At 44.8% G+C, this 21,686-nt stretch overlaps 2 protein-coding genes across 4 annotated transcripts in view; both read right to left on the bottom strand.

Moving 5' to 3' along the window:
- LOC116957743 (uncharacterized) overlaps window positions 1–21,684 on the bottom strand; it is a 192,890-nt gene extending 171,206 nt beyond the window's left edge. The window contains exons 1-2 of one of the 3 annotated variants that reach the window (XM_076057828.1): window positions 21,578–21,684; window positions 4,628–4,736 (exon numbers count right to left, since the gene is read on the bottom strand). The gene's annotated coding sequence lies outside the window, so the exon portion shown is untranslated. Of the gene's footprint in view, window positions 1–4,627; window positions 4,737–6,418; window positions 7,689–7,763; window positions 7,852–21,577 lie in introns of those variants that run through there. The other 2 variants (XM_076057829.1, XM_076057831.1) reach the window with 2 other exon arrangements.
- LOC116957746 (uncharacterized) lies at window positions 176–21,686 on the bottom strand. Its single transcript, XM_076057942.1, has 3 exons — window positions 21,578–21,686; window positions 18,290–20,006; window positions 176–2,761 (listed from the first exon to the last, which is right to left on the bottom strand). The coding sequence occupies exons 2-3, from the start codon at window positions 19,930–19,932 to the stop codon at window positions 1,564–1,566; spliced, it is 2,841 nt and encodes a 946-aa protein (XP_075914057.1). The 5' UTR covers window positions 19,933–20,006; window positions 21,578–21,686; the 3' UTR covers window positions 176–1,563.

Here is a 21,686-nt window from a genome sequence, read left to right as displayed (position 1 = left end):
GGGGCCCCCGACCTCCGGGGTCTTCGCCAGGGCCGCGTCACCGCCTTGCTCTTCGTGGCGCCGGTACACCAGGCGCGGTCTTCCGTCTCGCGCCAATATTTGGACACGGTCGCGAGCACGGAAGCCACTTCTGACACCAGTTGTTGTGGTGTAAATGGCGACACGAAGGCAGACGTTGTCGGGGCCGACGCCAACCAGTTTATTAAGGGCTGTCGCCTAGCTTTTTGGGGAAGGGCTAACACAAGACTTGGGTAAGCTAAGTCTCACCACGGGGAAAGGGTACTGGGAATCCCCCTTGCCTGGAGCTCGTCGTCCCCTACCCTGGGTCCCCACTTCCCTATCGCTCACGAACCCGGCTCCTGGCGAAGACCCCCTCTACGTCACCGGCCCCCCCCCCTCAAATACCCCGGGGGGACGTGACGTCACTCCTCCCGAGGCGAGTGTGACATTCCGTCATCCCTCTACTCCTCAACATATATATATGAGGGCAAATATTGTTAATCTTAATTTAGTAAAAGGCTCGATATCCAACAGTTCTTACACGAAGTGGTGCAGATAAATGCACAGCGAGGACGAGACAGGTCCCACTAGGTTCCTTGTTTTAAAGAAAACTACGAATTGTTCTCGCGAGGAAGATGGCACCAACACTTCTAAGCTGACAGTTCGTGTCGCACAAACATCCACAGTCACGTGAATACAAGGGCATTGCTCATAGTCATAACACACAATCGATCTGTCCAGACATCCCATATTCTATACGTGACCCTGATACGCGCAAATTGTTACATCGAGACTCACAATCGGTTGATGCGTAATCATTCGTTCGTAATGCTAAATAATGTTTTCAATGCCATCAGATTTACAGAACCCGAAGAACCAGAAGTGTATTTTCCGAGCAAAGCCCATTGGGCAGAGATCTGTTTCAAGGGCGACTCGGGCCAGTAGGTAACATCAAAGCATTCCACCCAATTACAGATAAAACAAAGATATGTAATGATAGTAACCACGTTTTAAAATAGCATTCACACCTAAACGTTGGTGATTTTAATAAGGGAATCAGTTTGAATGAGGACAGAAGATGGCCGGATGGAGATTCCAAGAGACGAAACTTCTTAGGTGGTTCCCAAGGCTTTGGGGTAGCTACGTTAAATGAAAGGTAATCTCCGAGTGGACGACGCCGACAGCTGCACACATTGTTGTAATGAGAGATGCCTGTAAATAAGGCGACCTTCATTGGGAATTCTTTCAGACCTTTCCAGACCCCACTTCAAACGTGTTGGGCCCTCTTACTCTGCTTTGTCCAAAAACTTTGAAGATAAATTTGCCCATTAAGAGCCTGAACAGAAGTGTGGCAGCGAGCACCGATGAAGGCCGGCATGCTACACGAGGGGGTGGGTGGCCAGCACCATGCCCGTCCGCCTTTGTCTCCCCAGTGGTGTTTAGGCACCACACCAGGTACTCATTTGAGGCTGAGTTGACCCAGGACCAATTCAGATAATTGTCACCGATGTCGACCGTGAACGGGAATCAAACTCGGGTTCCCCGCGCTCGTAAGGCGGCACACTAACCACTGCACGATCCCTCCCCCAAAAACTCCACCCACACCTCCACATCCACAACCTCATGGGGGTCGCCTCGCCCTCCCTCAGAGTCCGAAAGCTGCTCCTGCTTGACGCTGCCTCCATCCACCTCGAGGTCGGGGCCTGGAGTTGAGTCTTCATCTTCACATTTCACTTTCACTTCTTCACATTCCATCTTCACCTTTTCACATTTCACCTTCACCTCTTCACATTCCCCCTTCACTTCTTCCCGTTCAACCTTCACTGATGGCCACGTTGCTAAACTCGGGTTGTCTTTTGGGTCTTGTTGCATGCGAGATGGGCTGGATTCCACCTCCTCCACATGGATCTTCTCATGCCAATTTCGGTCGACTGACTGTGCGAATAACTTCCCACACACAGTGCACTTGAAGGGCTTCTCGCCTGTGTGTCGTCTCTGGTGATGATTCTTAAGATATCTTGACTGTGTAAATGCTTTACCACACACAGTACACTTGAAGGGCTTCTCGCCTGTGTGTTTTCTCTGGTGACTGTTCAGAGATCCTGAGCGTGTAAACGCTTTACCACACACAGTGCACTTGAACGGCTTCTCGCCTGTGTGTGTTCTCTGGTGAATGTTAAGGTATGCTGACTGTATAAACGCTTTACCACACACAGTGCACTTGAAGGGCTTCTCGCCTGTGTGTGTTCTCTGGTGAATGTTAAGAGATGCTGACCGTGTAAACGCTTTACCACAAACAGTGCACTTGAAGGGATTGGCGCCAGTGTGTGTTATCTGGTGAATTTGGAGATGTGATGAGCGTTTAAATGTCTTCTCACACAAAGTGCACTTGAAGGGCTTATCGCTTGAATGTGTTCTCTGGTGAATGTTAAGATATGCTGACCGTGCAAACGCTTTACCACAAACAGTGCACTTGAAGGGTTTCTCGCCTGTGTGTGTTCTCTGGTGAACGTGACGAGTTGCTGAACGTGTAAACGCTTTACCACAAACAGTACACTCGAAGGGCTTCTCTCCTGTGTGCTGTCTCTGGTGAGTTCTAAGTTGTGATGAACGTCGAAATACCTTCTCGCATACAGTACACTTGAAGGCCTTCATGGCCATGTGTGATTTGTGGTACAAATGAATGTGTCCAGTGTGGCTCATGTCGTATGGACACTGCTCGCATTGGTTCCTTCTAGCACTGGGCTGTCTTGAGTCTCTGCTTCATGTCATTCAACCTACACATTACACACAACAAATATATACACACACAATTACACACAATATACACGATACACACACATTATACACCTTACACAATATACACATGCGTTACATACTGACACACAGTACACCCAGGGGACATAAGATGCACACATTACACACAATATACACAGATTATACACCTACACGTAGTATTATTCACGATGTACTTACAAAATATCAGCAGACTACCTGCTGGATCTCCTCCCTGTTTCGAAGAACAAATGTGACCTAAGGTCTTCGCTCATTCACCAGCTTCACATTCCTTATTGCCGTGCAAATACTGGAGGAAGGGCCTTTTCTATTGATGCCCTCAGGGTCTGGAATGCTATCGCCAATAAACTGCAACTTGGATCACTACCTGTGTTTTTTCTTGAAGACTTTGCTGTCTTTTCCAGGATTTTTCTGTTTCGCGTCATCACTTTAAGATGTTTCTTGTTCATGTTTTTGTTTTGTTGCAGTTGCACCCGAGTCAAGAGCCGCATGGCTCACAGGGTTATACCTAATAAATGAAACTAAACTAAATGAAAGACCCATCCGAACAGATACTTAGCCATGCGGTGGCTGGGAATGCGAGCGATATGACCCAGCCAACGCAGACTCGCTTGCCAGGAGAGCTCACAGATTTTTGTTTTAAAATGATTCAATATTTTTTTATCACACCAGGTAAAGCCCACTGAGCAATATATCTCTTTTTCAGAAATGACCCGGCCACAAATGATAGCTCAACGAAGTGGCTTATCATCACGTGGAAATGTTTAGCAGCCAAATATGCTAAAAGTATGTTTCTAAATGTCAGGGTCCGGATTGAACCTATGACCTCCTGTATACCAGGCGATGTAGTTAACATCTCACCATTGTGGCACACTGATGGGACTTTGTCCAGATCTTGCAATGATCCCTGAACAACTTACACAAACCAGTGTGGTTAATCCCAGGATGGATTGTAGACAGGTTAGCCTGAATATTACCAAATGGTGCAGATGTTCAGTTAGAGGGGGCTCCACATTTTGCAAGGGAGGGCATGGCTGTGTAGAGGTGTTATGGGAGGACACGCGGTTGTAGGGCAGTGGCCACAAACACGTCCGCTCCAGCCACCACCCTGGGGGGCTGTGGGGGACGCTGTGATCCCTCCCAGCCCCACCCCTCAGTGAGGGACTGTATAAAAGGTGGGACCCGGAGAACTGAGGCGCAGTTCGACTCAAGCAAGGTGAAGAGCCAGTGAAGAAACAAGATCGACTAGCCAGACCCTGGAACTCCTTTGGCCCGCTGTACTTTCGAGGGACGGACTCATGTGGCTGGTGATCGGGACCTGCGTCGAAGCTGGGCAAGGTCAGACAGCCTCCTGAGGGAGGACCAGGATAGAGGGAAGTAGGGAGCTAGCGTGGGCTAAAGCTCGGGGAACGTTCCCTCTATAGAGTACGGGTGAAGAGGCCGTTAACGCTTCAAGTATCAGATTCGCCACTGTAATTGAAGTGTTTGTAATAAATACGCGTTGTCTCCAAAGAACAGTCTCCGACATCAATAAGGCCACTACAACTGTATCCGAGAAGATCTGAAGCTTCGTGTGGAGCGACAGGCGAGGTAGCCGCCATGCAGAATTATGCAGTCGATTCAATGAAAATGCTGTCAGACTGATTCAGGAGTGAGACCTCTGCTGTCAAACCGGTCGGTGCTGGACATGAGGACACTGCCCAGGTATGGGAAACTCTCCAACCTCTCAACTGCTACACCACCAATGGGGAGCTGAGGGGGTGGAGTCTTTGATGACACAAAATACCCAGGCAGGTGCTTAGTTTTGGTGGGGCTGATGGTAAGACCCCACCTCTTTGTGGCACACTCCAGGTTCAGCAGCAGCGCCTCCAACTCCTCCTCTGAGCAGCAATCACCAGATCAGCAAACATAAGGGGCCGTCCATAAATGACGTCACACACCTAGGGGGGGAGGGGGGTCAGACATTTGTGACGATGTGTGACGAGGGGGGGAGGGGGGATTTGATGTGACGTCACATCAAAATACGCAACTTTAAATAAATATAAACAATAGAATTGTTATAACACTAATTTTGAAAAATTTCATTAACTATTTCATTATTTAAATTTACTAAGGTCACCTTTTATTTATTCCATGAAGGAGCATTTTGCTTAGAATTTCAATATAATATTCTTAACATTTACAGTTTTAATTAAGCCTTGAATATTTTCAAGTGAATTTTATGCTAAATTTCAGCTTTCCAACGACTCATTTTTAATACGCGTTTTCTCCTACAACATCAGAGAGTGCAGCGCCACATTAAATACGCACTACAATGACAATAGTTTAAAGTGATTTGAAGCATGTTTTATTTTCAAAATGGAAATATGGTTTTGGCGGGGGGGGGGGGGCAGAGCTTCGTGACGTCATATTTGAGGGGGGTCTGACTTCTTGTGACGCCGTGTGACGAGGGTGGGAGGGGGGTAAAAAATCTGCCAAATTCGCGTGATGTCATTTATGGATGGCCGATCTTGACACCGCTGGTACCAGTCGTGAGCAAGTTCACTCAGCTCCACATCCTCCTGTATCACATCACTCATCTCATCTTTAGCCCATGACACACCCGTTTAGCCTCCTGTATGTAACTTAACAAAAGCTGCTTGGGCATGCAGTGGCTGGGCATACGGGGCACACGACCCAGCCGACGCAGCCTCGCCTGTTGGAGGAGTTCACCGATGGGACTGTCCAGATCTTTCAAGGATTTGCGAGCTCCTCACATAAAGCAGCCTGGCTAAATCTCGGCCAGATCGAAGGCAGCGGCGGTAGTAACGTGGGCAGCAGTAGCAGCTGTTGAAAGTTATCACTTAGGGCCTACAAGAACCTTGACCCGTCCCTGCAGCAACCACCACTACTACAAGCACTAAAACCACAACAAAAAAACAACCGCTACAACCACCACAACTACGACCACAACAACCACGACCACCATGACCACCACAACCACGACAACCACAACCAGAACTACGAACACCCCAACTACGACCACCACAACCACTAGCATCACAACTACGACCACCACAACTACAACCACCACAACTGCGACCACCACAACCACGACCACCACAACACCACCACAACACAACCACCACTGCCACCAAAACCCAACCACAACACTACCACAACATATCTAGATTTGAAGCTTTCGTGACTGCAAGGATCCATACTCTTTGGTTCTATTCGGTAAAGTCACAAATTGAGCTGCACTTGTGGTGATTGCTATATCGGGGAGACGAAACGACATGTCTCTGACCGAATTCGCGAGCACAAATCAGATTTGAAACACGGCAGAACAAATTCTTCTGCCGTAGCTGACCACTGTTACAACGCTGTTGGTGATCACGATATAGTTTTCTCCGATACCAAGGTCCTTTGTAAACCCACGGGTTATCATCAGAGATTTGTCCACGAGGCAATTCAGATTTACAAACACAGACACAATTTCAACCGAGAAGATGGTTTCAAATTAAGCAACCATTGGAAAGATGTTCTAAATCATACCGAACATTAAACTAATTTTCAATAGCATTTATCCAAATAGTGACATACCAAACTTTCATAGAAGCTTATTTCGCTTCACACATACATTTGTAAACCGCCACCCCGTGCCGGTCCTCTTGTGCTTTTCGGTCATGTTATGCTAATTCCTTTGTCAAAGCGTTTTGTTTCCTCCCACACAGCTTAAAAGGACGCGACCTGGGCTGGACTGTCTTCACTCCAACGCTGTCCTCGTGACAGTACGGTCCCCTTCACCTGATGAAGGCCACTTGTGTTGTGGCCGAAACGTCGTGATTTTTGCTGTTTTATTTTTTTTACCTACGTGACTTTACCGAATAGAACCAAAGACTACCACAACAACAACACAGCCACCACAACACCACCACCACCACAACACCACCACCACAACACTACCACAACAACACAACCACCACAACACCACCACCACAACACTACCACAACAACACAACCACCACCACAACACCACCACCACAACACCACCACCACAACACTACTACAACAACACTACCACAACAACACAACCACCACAACACAACCACCGCCACAACACCACCACCACAACACAACCACCACAACACAACCACCGCCACAACACCACCGCCACAACACCACCACCACAACATCACCACAACACAACCACCACCATACTCTTTGGTTCTATTGGGTAAAGTCACGTAGGTGAAAATAAAATAACAAAAAATCACGACGTTTCGGCCACAACACAAGCGGCCTTCATCAGGTGAAGGGACGAGACTGTCTGGAGGACAGCGCTGGAGTGAGAAAAGCCAAGCTTAGATCACGACCTTTAAGCTGTGTGAGAAGAAAACAAAGCGCCTTGACAAAGGAATTAGCGTAGAATTTAGCATTGAAATGGCTCATTGAAATAACCACCAACACAACACCACCACAACAAAAACCACCACAACACCACCACCACAACACCACCACCACAACACCACCACCACAATACCACCACAACAATACCACCACAACAACACCACCACAACAACACCACCACAACACAACCACCACCACACTACCACAACAACAAAACCACCACCACACCACCACCACAACACAACCACCACAACAACCACCACCACAACACCACCACAACACCACCACCACAACACCACCACAACTACACCACGACAACAACACCACAACAACACCACCACCACAACACAACCACCACAACACCACCACCACTACAACAACCACCACAACACCACCACCACAACAACCACCACAACACCACCACCACAACACAACACTACCACCACAACAACACCACCACAACAACACCACAACAACAACACCACCACCACAACACCACCACCACAACACCACAACACCACCACAACAACACCACCACAACACCACCACAACAACAACACCACCACCATCAGCACCTCTGCTCAGAGACGCACGGAGTCGACTCCCCGACGTCACTTCCTGGTTCAGGGGTCGTCTCGTGACGTCATCGAGCCCGAAACGGGCTCAGAGTGAGGGGAGGGGAAGAGGGGTGGGTGGGGGGGGGTGTCTCGCGCTCGATGACGTCACGAGACGACCCCTGAACCAGGAAGTGACGTCGGGGAGTCATAGTTCATAGTTCATTTATGTTGGTATAGCCCTGTGAGCCATTCGGCTCTTGAATCGGGTGCAACCGCAACAAACAAACAACACGAACAAGAAAACATCTTAAAGTGACTTTGTGTGACTGTGCAAACAGAAAATACAGGAAAAAAATATCAAAATATTCCTGAAATAGCACCGTACACCAACGCTGTGTGCAAAAATCCCAGTGGGATGCAAGTCAAAATAACAACAACAACCAAAAGACAACTAAGATTAAGGCCATCAGTCAACTCGGTACTACAATGAACAAAAACATGGCCAAAACAAAAAAAACTTTTCGAAATCACCAAAATAAAAGCCATAAATCCAATGTAACAGTGATCATAGGGACTGTAACCGAATGTTTTTACAATAAACTACATAAATTAATTGTAACACCAAAATCTAGAGCCATATTCTAGGCCACTGAATAGCAGTGGCAGCTAGGGTTGTACAACTCCTCTAGAGCAGTTTTGAGTGAAGATCTCATAGGTAGTGATTCAAGTTGCAGTTTATTGGCAATAGCATTCCAGACCCTGGGGGCATCAATAGCAAAGGCCCTTCCTCCAGTTTTAGTACCGCAATAGGGAATGTGAAGCTGGTAAATGAGCGAAGACCTGAGGTCAAATTTGTTATTTGAAACAGAGGAGATCCAGTAGGTAGTCTGCGGAATTTTTTGTAAGTACATCGTGAATAAATAAGATCTGGTGCACAAGCTGTCGAACATTAAGAGATGTTAAGTTTGACCCAATGTAGAGATCACAGTGGTGAGTCCTATATGGGCAGTTCAATGCAAATCTTAAGGCCGAGTGATAGATGGAATCAAGCTTCTTCAGTACAGTACTTGGGGCTGATTTATACACGATGTCACAGTAGTCAAGTAGAGGCAGTATGGTAGCTTTTATCAATTCCAAACGGAACATTGGGGGGAAGCAGTGCTTGTGTCGATACAGAAAACCAATTTTTATTTTTGTCTTTTTACCAATATAATCAATGTGATCTTCAAAACTAAGATTTGAATCCAGGATGACCCCAAGATACTTATAGATCTTGACTTGCTCTATTTGATAATTATTCAAGGAATGTAATTGGGGAAAAATTACTTCATGCTTTAATCCCGGAGAGAAGCATAGCACCTTGGTTTTGGAGGTATTCAGGACTAGTTTAAGAGAAACTAGCTGATGTTGTAGTTTGTTGAAATCACCCTGGAGCTTAGCAATCACGTCATCCGGAGAGCGGCCAGCAGTAATCAGTATCGTGTCATCTCCAAAAAGATTTACCCTGGAATGATCCAGTTCAGTGCCCAAGTCATTGACATAAAGAGAGAACAAGAGGGGGCCGAGGATGGAACCCTGTGGAACCCCTTTTGTTATCTTAACACTGTTTGACCTCCAACCATCTGTGAATACAGTTTGGGTGCGAGAAAAGAAGTAATTTTTTAACCATTGTACTGTGTTCTCGGAAAACCGAGGCAACTTAGTTTACTAAGCAGGGTTTTATGGTCAACTGTATCAAAAGCTTTGGACAGGTCAAGAAAAAACAGGCACAGTACTGCTTATTATCAAGGCTATTGTAAATTTGATTCAAAGAGTCTAATGCAGCAGATGTGGTGCTGTATTTTTTTCCAGAACCCAGATTGTTTTAGATGTAGTAGATTGTTGGTGGACAGGAAACTGCTAATTTGGTAGTTCAATAATTTTTCAAAATTTTTCATCAATGGGGACAAAATTGAGATAGGTCGGTAGTTATTGGGATCATCTTTAGGGCCCCTTTGTGAAGTGGACGGACATAGGAATGTTTCCATTCTAGAGGAACTGATGCTTCTTTGATGGAGAGGTTGAAAATATGGGCTATAGGTTTGTATATTAGGTGACCAACAGTTAGTAGAACAAAGACGGGAAAACTATCTGCTCCGGTAGAGGAGGACCCTTTGAGGTAGGACAGTTGTTTCAGAACATTACTTTGGTGGATTGGTTGGAAACTAAATTCGTTTAATGTTTGGACAGGGGTGTAGGAATTTGCAGGAGCAGGGGTGACTCCCAATACATTATCAAAAAGATTACCAGCTTCAGAAAAATGAAGGTTAAAATTGTCAACTATTTTTTTGGGATCTGAAAAATATTCCCCATTTCGGTGAAGCTCAACGGACAGATTTTCTGTTTTGGATGCCTTTTCGATAGATTTGATTGTTTTCCAAAAAATCCTGGCATTTCCATGTGATTCCAGGAGAGTGGAGGAAAAATAGGCATTTTTTGCATGCCGTATTTTTTTTACGCATCTATTCCTTAAAATCCTGTATTCTAGCCAGTCATTTACCAAATTACTTTTCCGAGCACATGCCCAAGCCTTGTCCCTAGTTTTCATGAGCTTTGTAATCAAAGGATCATACCATGGTGGGTGGTTGCCTTTAGTTTTAAATCTAACCAACGGAGCATGTTTGTTAAGAATTTGGAGAAACGTGCACCTGAAAGTCTCCCATGCCGTAGTCAGGTTGAGGATATCACAGACCTTATCAATATCTGAGTGAAGCACATCATTTGTAAATGCCTGAGTGCTGAAGTGTCTCAAAGAGTGCTTCTCAACAATTTTAGGGGGGGCTTTGGGTCTGGCTGATGATCTCACACCAAAAATGAAGGAGTGATCACTAAGGTTATTACCCAGAACACCAGTCAGTGCGAAATTGTGAGGGGCATTTGTCAATAGGACGTCAAGCAGAGTTGACTGTCCCGGATTTTTTAGGTTAGGTCTTGTGGGGACATTTATTAATTGAAACAAGTTAAATTCATCTGTAAAATTTGTGGCCACGGCCGGCGGGTTTAGCCAATTCCAATTTAGATCACCCATTAAAATTATTTCACCTTTAGGGAGGCCCCCAAAAAGCTCTCTCAGTGCCGATGCAGCTTCAACATCCTTCCCACAAGGCGGTCTATAGCAGCACACTACCAATATCTGTTGATTATTTGGGAGAGTTATTCTGAGAGCCAGACCTTCAAAGCAACATTTTTTTAAACAAGGAGTGAGCTGGTGAACATGCAATAGTGTTACGAACATAGATGACAATTCCACCTCCTTTAGATCCTCGGTCAAGCCGAAAAAGGTTGTAGTTTTCAATCGTAATCTGCAAGTCATTGACAGCAGGAGTGAGAAATGTTTCTGTTAGGCAAAAAATGTCCGGGTCAAGATTTGCCACTTCTAGTTTTAATTGACTTAATTTAATCACAAGCCCTCTGATGTTTTCATGTAGAACACCAACACCTTTCCTGCCAGAAAAATCTACAGAATTATACGAGCTCTTTTCATTTGGGCCAGGATGAAGCTCAATACCACCCAGAAATAAGCAAAGTAGAATTAACAGTTTGCATAAGTATTTTCTGTGAAAGGATGAAGAGCGGCGAACCTTGGACGAATAGCAGCAGCTCGCAGATGGTGTTATTTTTAAGAGCAGAATGAAGTTTGGAAGGAGTGCTGGTGAAGTAATAGGACAAAGATAGGGTTTAAAATGATACAATAATGGAGTGTAGAAGTGTCTATGAGCTGTTTCATTTGCAGGTGTATTGGCAAATCGAGCAACAAGTATTGACGCAAAATAACGAGGGTAGCCGTTTGTAGAGTTGAGTGTGGCACTAGATATGGCCGGGAGGGACAGCAGTAGGATACACAGCAGGAGAATTGCCATCTCGACTCCGTGCTTCTCTGAGCAGAGGTTTCATAGTATAGGAATAGGTTTCACCCTTTTTTACCTGCACAAAAACTGACACCTTTATTCAAGGCATCGTGTTTGCAATGACCACAACACAAGCAGTCAGAATGCAAACAAAAAAGACAACTCTGATAATATTATTGGCACTGTCCTTGAATTTGATTGGTCCACACACGAGACAGCTTTTCTTAGAGCCTAGTCTCCATTGGTGTTGGGCCAGAAGACGCCTTTTGACGCCTTTTGGCGTCTTCTGGTCCAACACCAGTGGAGACTAGGCTCTAAGAAAAGCTGTCTCGGGTGTGGACCAATCAAATTCAAGGACAGTGCCAATATTATTATCAGAGTTGTCTTTTTTGTTTGCATTTTGACTGCTTGTGTTGTGGTTATTGCAAACATGATGCCTTGAATAAAGGTGTCAGTTTTTGTGCCAGTTAAAAGGGTGAAACCTATTCCTATATCTTGTTTCTGGCAAAGGAGGTCTCATAAGGTTTCATAGTTTTAATAGTTTCATTTATTTTGGTGTAGCCCTGTGAGTCTTTCGGCTCTTGAATCGGGTGCAACCGCAACAAACAAAAAACAAAAACATGAACAAGAAAACATCTTAAAGTGACTATGTGACATCGTAGTAGTAGGTGGTGGTTGTTGTGGTGGTTGTGTTGTGGTGGTTGTTGTGTTGTGGTGTTGTGGTGGTGTTGTAGTGTAGCGGGTAGCGCGCTGCGCAATGAACCTGGCGACCCGGGTTTGATTCCCGCTCACGGCCAAAATCAGTGACGATTACCTGAAACGGTACCGGGCCTCCTCTAGGTCGACTCAGCCTCAAATGAGTACCCGGTGCGATGTGTAGACATCGCCACTAGGGAGACAAAGGCGGCCGGGCGTAGTGTTGGCCACCCACCCCCTCGTGTGCAGTCCCGACCTTCATAGGTGCTCGTTAACAGCACTTGCCCCTATAGTCTGTCAAGGCTATACGGGGGATCTTTGTCTATGGTGTTGTGGTGGTAGTGGTTGTTGTAAATTGGATTCTTAACAATATTGATAGTTTTGATTTAAAGCTTTCGTGACTGCAGGGGATTCATATTCTTGGTTCTTTCGGTAAAGTCACCACATAGAAGGGAAACAATTAAATAATGAAAATATATAACAATAAAATTCTCACGAAGTTTCGACTGCAACACAAGCAATCATCATCAGGTGTGAAAACCACATCAAGAAAATTTGAAAAAAGTGGCGGTTATTTTTAACGTTAGTACCACGGAGAGCGATTTGACAGTTTGTTTGGATGGACGAGTCCATCTATGTTCGGAAAAGAGGGGGAAGACGAAAAATAATGGATGCTGTCTGAAAGCCACCTTAAGCGTGATCAATCAATTAAGACCCGAAATGGTTTATCAAATCCTTCCAATGATTGCTCAGCCAGAATCCATCTTCTCGGTTGAAATTGTCTCTGTGTTTGTATATGTGGATAGCCTCATGAACGAATCTCTCATGGTAGCCAGATGGCTTGCAAAGAACCTCTCTCTTAAAGAATTCAATGTCATGTGAGCCTACTGAATTATAACAGTGATCTGCCACGGCCGAGGTGTTGGTCCTACCGTGTTTTAGGTCTTCTTTGTGTTCACGAATGCGGTCCAAGACATGTCGTTTGGTTTCTCCAATGTAACTACTACCACAGAGGCAACTTAGTTTGTAGACGCCAGGTTGCTGTATGTCCGGAATCACATCTTTTACAGACGGAACCAGATCACGGATTTTATGTAATGTGTTGTATCGGACCTGGATCTTGTGTTTATTCAAGATTTTGGAGATCTTTTTTGTGATCCCCGCAATGTAGGGTAAAGTGATGGTTTTGAAAGGCTCCTCAAGAGGGTCCTTCTTCATGGTTGGAGTGATAGCTTTACGGATTGTGTAGTCGGAATAACCATTAGCCTTAAGAGCTTGGTGTACGTGCTTGAGTTCACTGGCAATGTGTTCCTGGTCGGATATGCATTGGGCTCTATGGTGCAGAGTCTTGATGAGGGAATTCTTCTGGGATGGATGGTGGTGGGAATCCGGTTTCAGGTAAGCATCCGTATGGGTAGCTTTCCTGTAGACAGATTGGCTCATTGAACCATCAGGTCTCTTTTTTATTAGGACATCCAAAAAAGGTAGCTTGCCATCTTTTTCGACTTCCATGGTAAATCTGATGGCTGGGTGTATGGAATTGATGTGGTCGAAGAATTAGTCTAGAGCAGCCTGGCCATGTGGCCAGATGACAAAAGTGTCATCCACGTACCTCTTCCATAAGGTTGGGTGCAGAGTGGCAGTCTGGATGGCGTCAGTCTCAAATTTCTCCATGAAAATGTTGGCTACAACCGGGGATAGGGGGGGGGGCATTGGGGTGCCCTCAGTCTGTTTGTAGAAAGTTCCATTCCAGGTGAAGTATGTATTGGTTCAGCAGTGTCTCACCAGGGGGGGTACCTCAGTGTTTAGTCCTTTATGAACCAAGTCTTCAATGATTGCGATGGTGTCAGGTACAGGAACTTTGGTGAATAAGGAAACTACGTAAAAACTGACAAGCAGGTCGTCTGGGGACAGGGAAATACCCTTGATTGTCGATACCAGGTGAGTAGAATTTTGTACCGCAGAGGTGGTTTTTCCAGTGAAAGGCCGCAGGATTTCAGACAAAAAACGAGCCAGTTTGTAGGTGGGGGAGTTGATAGCAGAGACGATGGGACGAGGGGTGTATCTACTTTATGTATTTTTTGTAAGCCGTATAATCTTGGTGGCCTGGCAGCAGAAGGTTTCAATGAGAACTGTTTGGTTTGATCAATTAATGCGATTGAATCAGAAATTATTTTGTTGGTTTTTATGACGAGCAAGTTGGTGGGATCTCTTTTTATTTTTGTATAGCTGCCATCGTTGAGTAATTCTTTAATTTTGTTATATTCTATTTTATCCATGATGACAGTGGCATTGCACTTTTCAGCTGAGAGGATGACAATGTCATCCCTCTTTTTTAATTTATATAATTCAAAACGCTCATCTTTGCTGAGGTTGCTAGCTGGCATCTTAGCGTTTTTGAGGGTTGCAGCGATTTCAGATCTTGCTACGTCTGCAGCGATTTCGGGTCTTAACTGATTGATTATGCTTAAGGTGGCTTTCAGACCGCATCCATTATTTTTCGTCTCCCCCCTCCTCTTTTCCGAACATATATGGACTCGTCCATCTGAACAAACTGACAAATCGCTCTCCGTGGTGCTAACGTTAAAAAATAACCGCCACGTTTTTCCAATTTTCTTGCTGTGGTTTTCACACCTGATGATTGTTTGTGTTGCAGTCGAAACGTCGTGAGAATTGTATTGTTTTATATTTTTATTATTTTGTTTCCCTTCTACGTGACTTTACCGAAAGAACCAAGAATATGAATCCCTGCAGTCACGAAAGCTTTAAATCAAAATTTAAGTTCACTTTTAGTGTTGTACAATGTTACTGAGGGACAGTATGTGTGTTGTCTTCGTGTGGTCTGGGGCTGTTTCTGTTGTTTACTGCCTTTTCCACACTTGGGAATTGATGAACAAATGCAATTTGAACTTGTATACCTGATTTGTTTATTTAAGAGATGCCACGGTGGCTAGGTGATGTTAACTACCTCGCCTGGTATGCAGGAGGTCGTGGGTTCGATCCCAACCATGACGCCTGCTGCTGTATTTTTGGAGAATATAACATATGCGCAGTTACTTTACATTGCCAATTCAGACATTAACAAATATATGCGGCTTAAAAATGTACGTCTCGATTACAACCTATTAACAACAAATAAGCAGTTAATTTTCATTAATGCACACATTCACACAAATAAACGGCTTTAAAACGAAACATTTTAATTACAACATTAACAACATATGCCCAGATACTTTCCATTGCCAATCCTGACATGAGCAAACAAAAATGCCATGCAAACTTACAGTTAGAATTACAACATATTTACAACATATGGACAGTTACTTTCCATTGGCAATGCAGACATTCACTAAAATAAACGGCTGAAATACTAAACTTTCAAATGATAACATTAACATATGACAGTTATTTTCCATTGCCAATGCAGATATATGCACATAAATCAACGCCATACAAATTTGACGTTTAAATTAAAACATATAACCAACATATGAGCAGTTACTTTCTATTGCAAATACAAATATATGTGTAGTGGAGTACGAAGGTGCGTTGTGGAAACAGCGTGATTACATGATGACACAGACAGTACGGGTTATCTTGGGTCAGCCTGTAGCAAAGGCGAATACAGTGCAGGTTATGTTGGGGCAATTAGGCTGGGAGAGCCGTGGACGGCTGCGATTGGTTGGTGCTGTTGCCGGGGCTGGAGAGGCGTCTGGAAGTCTGGCGATAAACAGGTGCGACGGTAATGCGGAGCGCCGTTGGGACGCGGGTTAATTAATCGGGGGTGTAATGAGAGCGGGTATAAGAGCGGGAGTCGGAGTCAACAGAGGGTAGTTGAGTTGAAGGAGTTGAGCTTGGAGATGGGTCGAATGGTGGAGAGCTTGGAGAGAGGTCGAAGAGCGGAGAGCTTGGAGATGGGTTGACGTTGGAGAGCTTAGGGAAGACAGAGTTTGAGAGACAGAGTTTGGAAGACAGAGTTTGAGAGACAGAGTTTGGAAGACAGAGTTTGAGAGACATAGTTGGAGTTAAGAGGTGAAGGGTGGAGTTGCTGAGTGCAAAGACGCTGGGTGCGAAGTCGCTGTGTGTGGAGTCGCTCAGTGCGGAGTCGCTCAGTACGGAGTCGCTGAGTGCGGAATAAGCGAAGTAATCGTGGGGAGTGGAGATACAAAGGTGGCGAGCGAGTCGAGTGAAGCACGGCGAGTGAGCCGTGGCGACCTGGATATTGTGGAATGTGGAGGACATGCTGAGAGTTGTAAATAAAGCGGTGTTCGAAGAAAGACAGAAGTTGTCCGAGTGAAATCGAACACTACATATGCACTAATATAAAGGGCTTACAAACTTAACGTTACATTAGAACATATACAAACAACATATGAGCAGTTACTTTCTATTGTAAATGCAGACATTCACAAAAATAAAAAGGCTTAACAACTTACACGTTTACATTACAACATATGACCAACATATCACCAGTTACTTGCGATTGTCAATCGAGACATATTCACAATCATCAACGCGTGAAAAGTTGTACGTTACAATATTAAGATATTCACTACATACGAACAGTTACTTTACATTCTCAATGCAGGCATTCCCAAAAATAAACGGCTTAAAACATTGCCGTTCAAATTGTAACATATTAACAAGATATGAACACTTACTTCCCATTGTGAATACACACATTTGCTCAAAAATAGTACGGGCGCCCCACGCTTTTATTTAGTCAGTTACAACAAGAGTATATGAAACATAAATAATGCAAAGTACTTGAACAGAAAATATTTATTTCTTACTTTTCAGTACATTTAATAAAAGCGTGTTTAAAAAAAGTTTTTTTTAAAATATATATTTTATCTGTTGTTTATCCACCAGTTTCATTTCGTTTTTAATTAAACACATCGGAGTGTTGATGCTTATCCTTGATCTGTGTTATTAGACGAAGTGGTGCAGAGAAATGGACAGCGAGGCCGAGAGAGGTCCCATTAGCTTCCTTATTTTAAAGAAAACTATGAACTGTTCTCGCGAGGAAGATGGCACCAACACTTCTAAGCTGACAGTTCGTTTCGCACAAACTTCCGCAGTCACATGAATACAAGGGCATTGCTCATATTCATAACACGCAATCGATCTGTCCATACATCCCATATTCTATACGTGACCCTGATACACGCAAATTGTTACATCGAGACTTACAATCGGTTGATGCGTAATCATTCGTTCGTAATGCTAAATAATGTTTTCAATGCCATCAGATTTACAGAATCCGAAGAACCAGAAGTGTATTTTCCGAGCAAAGCCCATTGAGCAGAGATGTGTTTCAAGGGCGACTCGGGCCAATAGGTAACATCAAAGCATTCCACCCAATTATAGATTAGAAACAAAGATATGTAATAATAGTAATAACGTTGTAAAATAACATTCACACCTAAACGTTGGTGATTTTAATAAGGGAGTCAGTTTGAATGAGGACAGAAGATGGCCGGATGGAGATTCCAAGAGACAAAACTTCTTAAGTGGTTCCCAAGGCTTTGGGGTAGCTACGTTAAATGAAAGGTAATCTCCGAGTGGACGACGCCGACAGCTGCACGCATTGTTGTAATGAGAGATGCCTGTAAATAAGGCGACCTTCATTGGGAATTCTTTCAGACCTTTCCAGACCCCACTTCTAACGTGCTGGGCCCTCTTACTCTGCTTTGTCCAAAAACTTCGAAGATAAATTTGCCCCTTGAGAGCCTGAACAGAAGTGTGGCAGCGAGCACCGATGAAGGTCGGCACGGCACGCGAGGGGGTGGGTGGCCAGCACCATGCCCGTCCGCCTTTGTCTCCCCAGTGGTGTTTAGGCACCACACCAGGTACTCATTTGAGGCTGAGTTGACCCAGGACCAATTCAGATAATTGTCACCGATGTCGACCGTGAACGGGAATCAAACTCGGGTTCCCCGCGCTCGTAAGGCGGCACACTAACCACTGCACGATCCCTCCCCCAAAAACTCCACCCACACCTCCACATCCACAACTTCATGGGGGTCGCCTGGCCCTCCCTCAGAGTCCGAAAGCTGCTCCTGCTTGACGCTGCCTCCATCCACCTGGAGATCGGGGCCTGGAGTTGAGTCTTCATCTTCAGATTTCACTTTCACTTCTTCACATTCCATCTTCACCTTTTCACGATCCACCTTCACTTCTTCACATTCCCCCTTTACGTCTTCCCGTTCAACCTTCACTGCTGGCCACGTTGCTAAACTCGGGTTGTCTTTTGGGTCTTGTTGCATGCGAGATGGGCTCGATTCCACCTCCTCCACATGGATCTTCTCATGCCAATTTAGGTCGTCTGACCGTGCGAATAACTTCCCACACACAGTGCACTTGAAGGGCTTCTCGCCTGTGTGTTGTCTTTGGTGATGATTCTTAATATATCTTGACTGTGTAAATGCTTTACCACACACAGTGCACTTGAAGGGCTTCTCGCCAGTGTGTTTTCTCTGGTGAATGGTAAGATATGCTGAGCGTGTAAACGCTTTACCACAAACAGTGCACTTGAAGGGTTTCTCGCCAGTGTGTGTTATCTGGTGAATTTGAAGTTGTGATGACTGTTTAAATGCCTTCTCACACAAAGTGCACTTGAAGGGCTTATCGCTTGCGTGTGTTCTCTGATGTTGCGAAAAATTTGCTGAACCTGCAAATGCCTTTCCACACACAGTGCATTTGAAGGGTTTTTCACCTGTGTGTTTTCTCTGGTGATTGTTCAGAGATTCTGAGCGTGTAAACGCTTTACCACACACAGTGCACTTGAAGGGCTTTTCACCTGTATGTGTTCTCTGGTGAATTTTAAGATATGCTGACTGTGTAAACGCTTTACCACACAGAGTGCACTTGAAGGGCTTCTCGCCTGTGTGTGTTCTCTGGTGCATGTTAAGATATGCTGACTGTGTAAACGCTTTACCACACACAGTGCACTTGAAGGGCTTCTCACCTGTGTGTGTTCTCTGGTGAATGTTAAGAGATGCTGACCGTGTAAACGCTTTACCACAAACAGTGCACTTGAAGGGACTGGCGCCAGTGTGTGTTCTCTGGTGAATTTGAAGTTGTGATGACTGTCTAAATGCCTTCTCACACAAAGTGCACTTGAAGGGCTTATCACTTGAGTGTGTTCTCTGGTGAATGTTAAGATATGCTGACCGTGTAAACGCTTTACCACAAACAGTGCACTTGAAGGGTTTCTCGCCAGTGTGTGTTCTCTGGTGAATTTTAAGTTGTGATGAATGTCTAAATTCCTTCTCACACAAAGTGCACTTGAAGGGCTTATCGCCTGAGTGTGTTCTCTGATGTTGCAAAAAAATTCCTGAACCTGCAAATGCCTTTCCACACACAGTGCATTTGAAGGGTTTTTCGACTGTGTGTGTTTTCTGGTGAGCGTGACGAGATGCTGAACGTGTAAACGCTTTACCACAGACAGTGCACTTAAAGGGCTTCTCTCCTGTGTGCTGTCTCTGGTGAGTTCTAAGTTGTGATGAACGTCGAAATACCTTCTCGCATACAGTACACTTGAAGGCCTTCTTGGCCATGTGTGATTTGTGGTACAAATGAATGTGTCCAGTGTGGCTCATGTCGTATGGACACTGCTCGCATTGCTTCCTTCTAGCACTGGGCTGTCTTGAGTCTCTGCTTCATGTCATTCAACCTACACATTACACGCAGCAAATATATACACACAATTACACACAATATACACGATACACACACATTATACAGCTTACACAATATACACACGCGTTACATACTGACACACAGTACACCCAGGGGACATGAGATAAACACATTACACACAATATACACAGATTATACACCTACACGTAGTATTATTCACGATGTACTTACAAAAAAATCAGCAGACTACCTGCTGGATCTCCTCACTGTTTCGAAGAACAAATGTGACCTAAGGTCTTCGCTCATTCACTAGCTTCACATTCCTTATTGCCGTACAAATACTGGAGGAAGGGCCTTTTCCATTGATGCCCCCAGGGTCTGGAATGCTATCGCCAATAAACTGCAACTTGGATCACTACCTGTGAGATCTTCACTCAAAACTGCTCTAGAGGAGTTGTACGCCCCTAGCTGCCACTGCTATTCAGAATGGCCTGAAATAAAATGTTTCGCTCCGGATGAATGCTACAAAGTATGATCTTGAGTTTTGATTATAGTGTGCTGATCTTTAAAGGTGTATTGAACATTTTGGATTCTGCTACTGATGCTGAAAACTTTAATCTACATTGTCTTATGGTTGTTATTGTTTGACCTGCATCCCACTGAGATTTTTGCACACAGCGTTGAAATACGGTGTTTTTTCTTGAAGACTTTGCTGTCTTTTCCAGGATTTTTCTGTTGCGCGTTGTCACTTTAAGATGTTTCTTGTTCATGTTTTTGTTTTGTTGTGGTTGCACCCGAGTCAAGAGCCGCATGGCTCACAGGGTTATACCTAATAAATGAAACTAAACTAAATGAAAGACCCATCCGAACAGATACTTAGCCATGCGGTGGCTGGGAATGCGAGCGACATAACCCAGCCAATGCAGACTCGTTGCCAGGAGAGCTCACAGATTTTTGTTTTAAAACGATTAAATATTTTTATCACACCAGGTAAAGCCCACTGAGCAATATATCTCTTTTTCAGAAATGACCTGGCCACAAATGATAGCTCAACGAAGTGGCTTATCATCTAAAAGTATGTTTCTAAATGTCAGGGTCCGGATTGAACCTATGACCTCCTGTATACCAGGCGATGTAGTTAACATCTCACCATTGTGGCACACTGATGGGACTTTGTCCAGATCTTGCAATGATCCCTGAACAACTTACACAAACCAGTGTGGTTAAACCCAGGATGGATTGTAGACAGGTTAGCCTGAATATTACAAACTGGGGCAGATGTTCAGCTAGAGGGGGCTCACCATTTCGCAAGGGAGGGCAATGACTGTATCCGAGAAGACCTGAAGCTTCGTGTGGAGCGACAGGCGAGGTAGCTGCCACGCAGAATTATGCAGTCGATTAAATGCAAATGCTGTTGGACTGATTCAGAGTGAGACCTCTGCTGTCAAACCGGTGCTGGACATGAGGACACTGCCCAGGTATGGGAAACTCTCCAACCTCTCAACTGCTACACCACCAATGGGGAGCTGAGGGGGTGGAGTCTTTGATGACACAAAATACCCAGGCAGGTGCTTAGTTTTGGTGGGGCTGATGGTAAGACCCCACCTCTTTGTGGCACACTCCAGGTTCAGCAGCAGCGCCTCCAACTCCTCCTCTGAGCAGCAATCACCAGATCAGCAAACATAAGGGGCCGTCCATAAATGACGTCACACAC

This window comes from Petromyzon marinus, chromosome 85 (genome assembly GCF_048934315.1).
Source record: "Petromyzon marinus isolate PM22_M1 ecotype Great Lakes invasive population chromosome 85, UKy_Petmar_22M1.pri1.0, whole genome shotgun sequence".
Classification (NCBI taxonomy): domain Eukaryota; kingdom Metazoa; phylum Chordata; class Hyperoartia; order Petromyzontiformes; family Petromyzontidae; genus Petromyzon; species Petromyzon marinus.
Note: the sequence above shows the minus strand (reverse complement) of the source record. Positions and strands in the feature narration are given on the sequence as shown.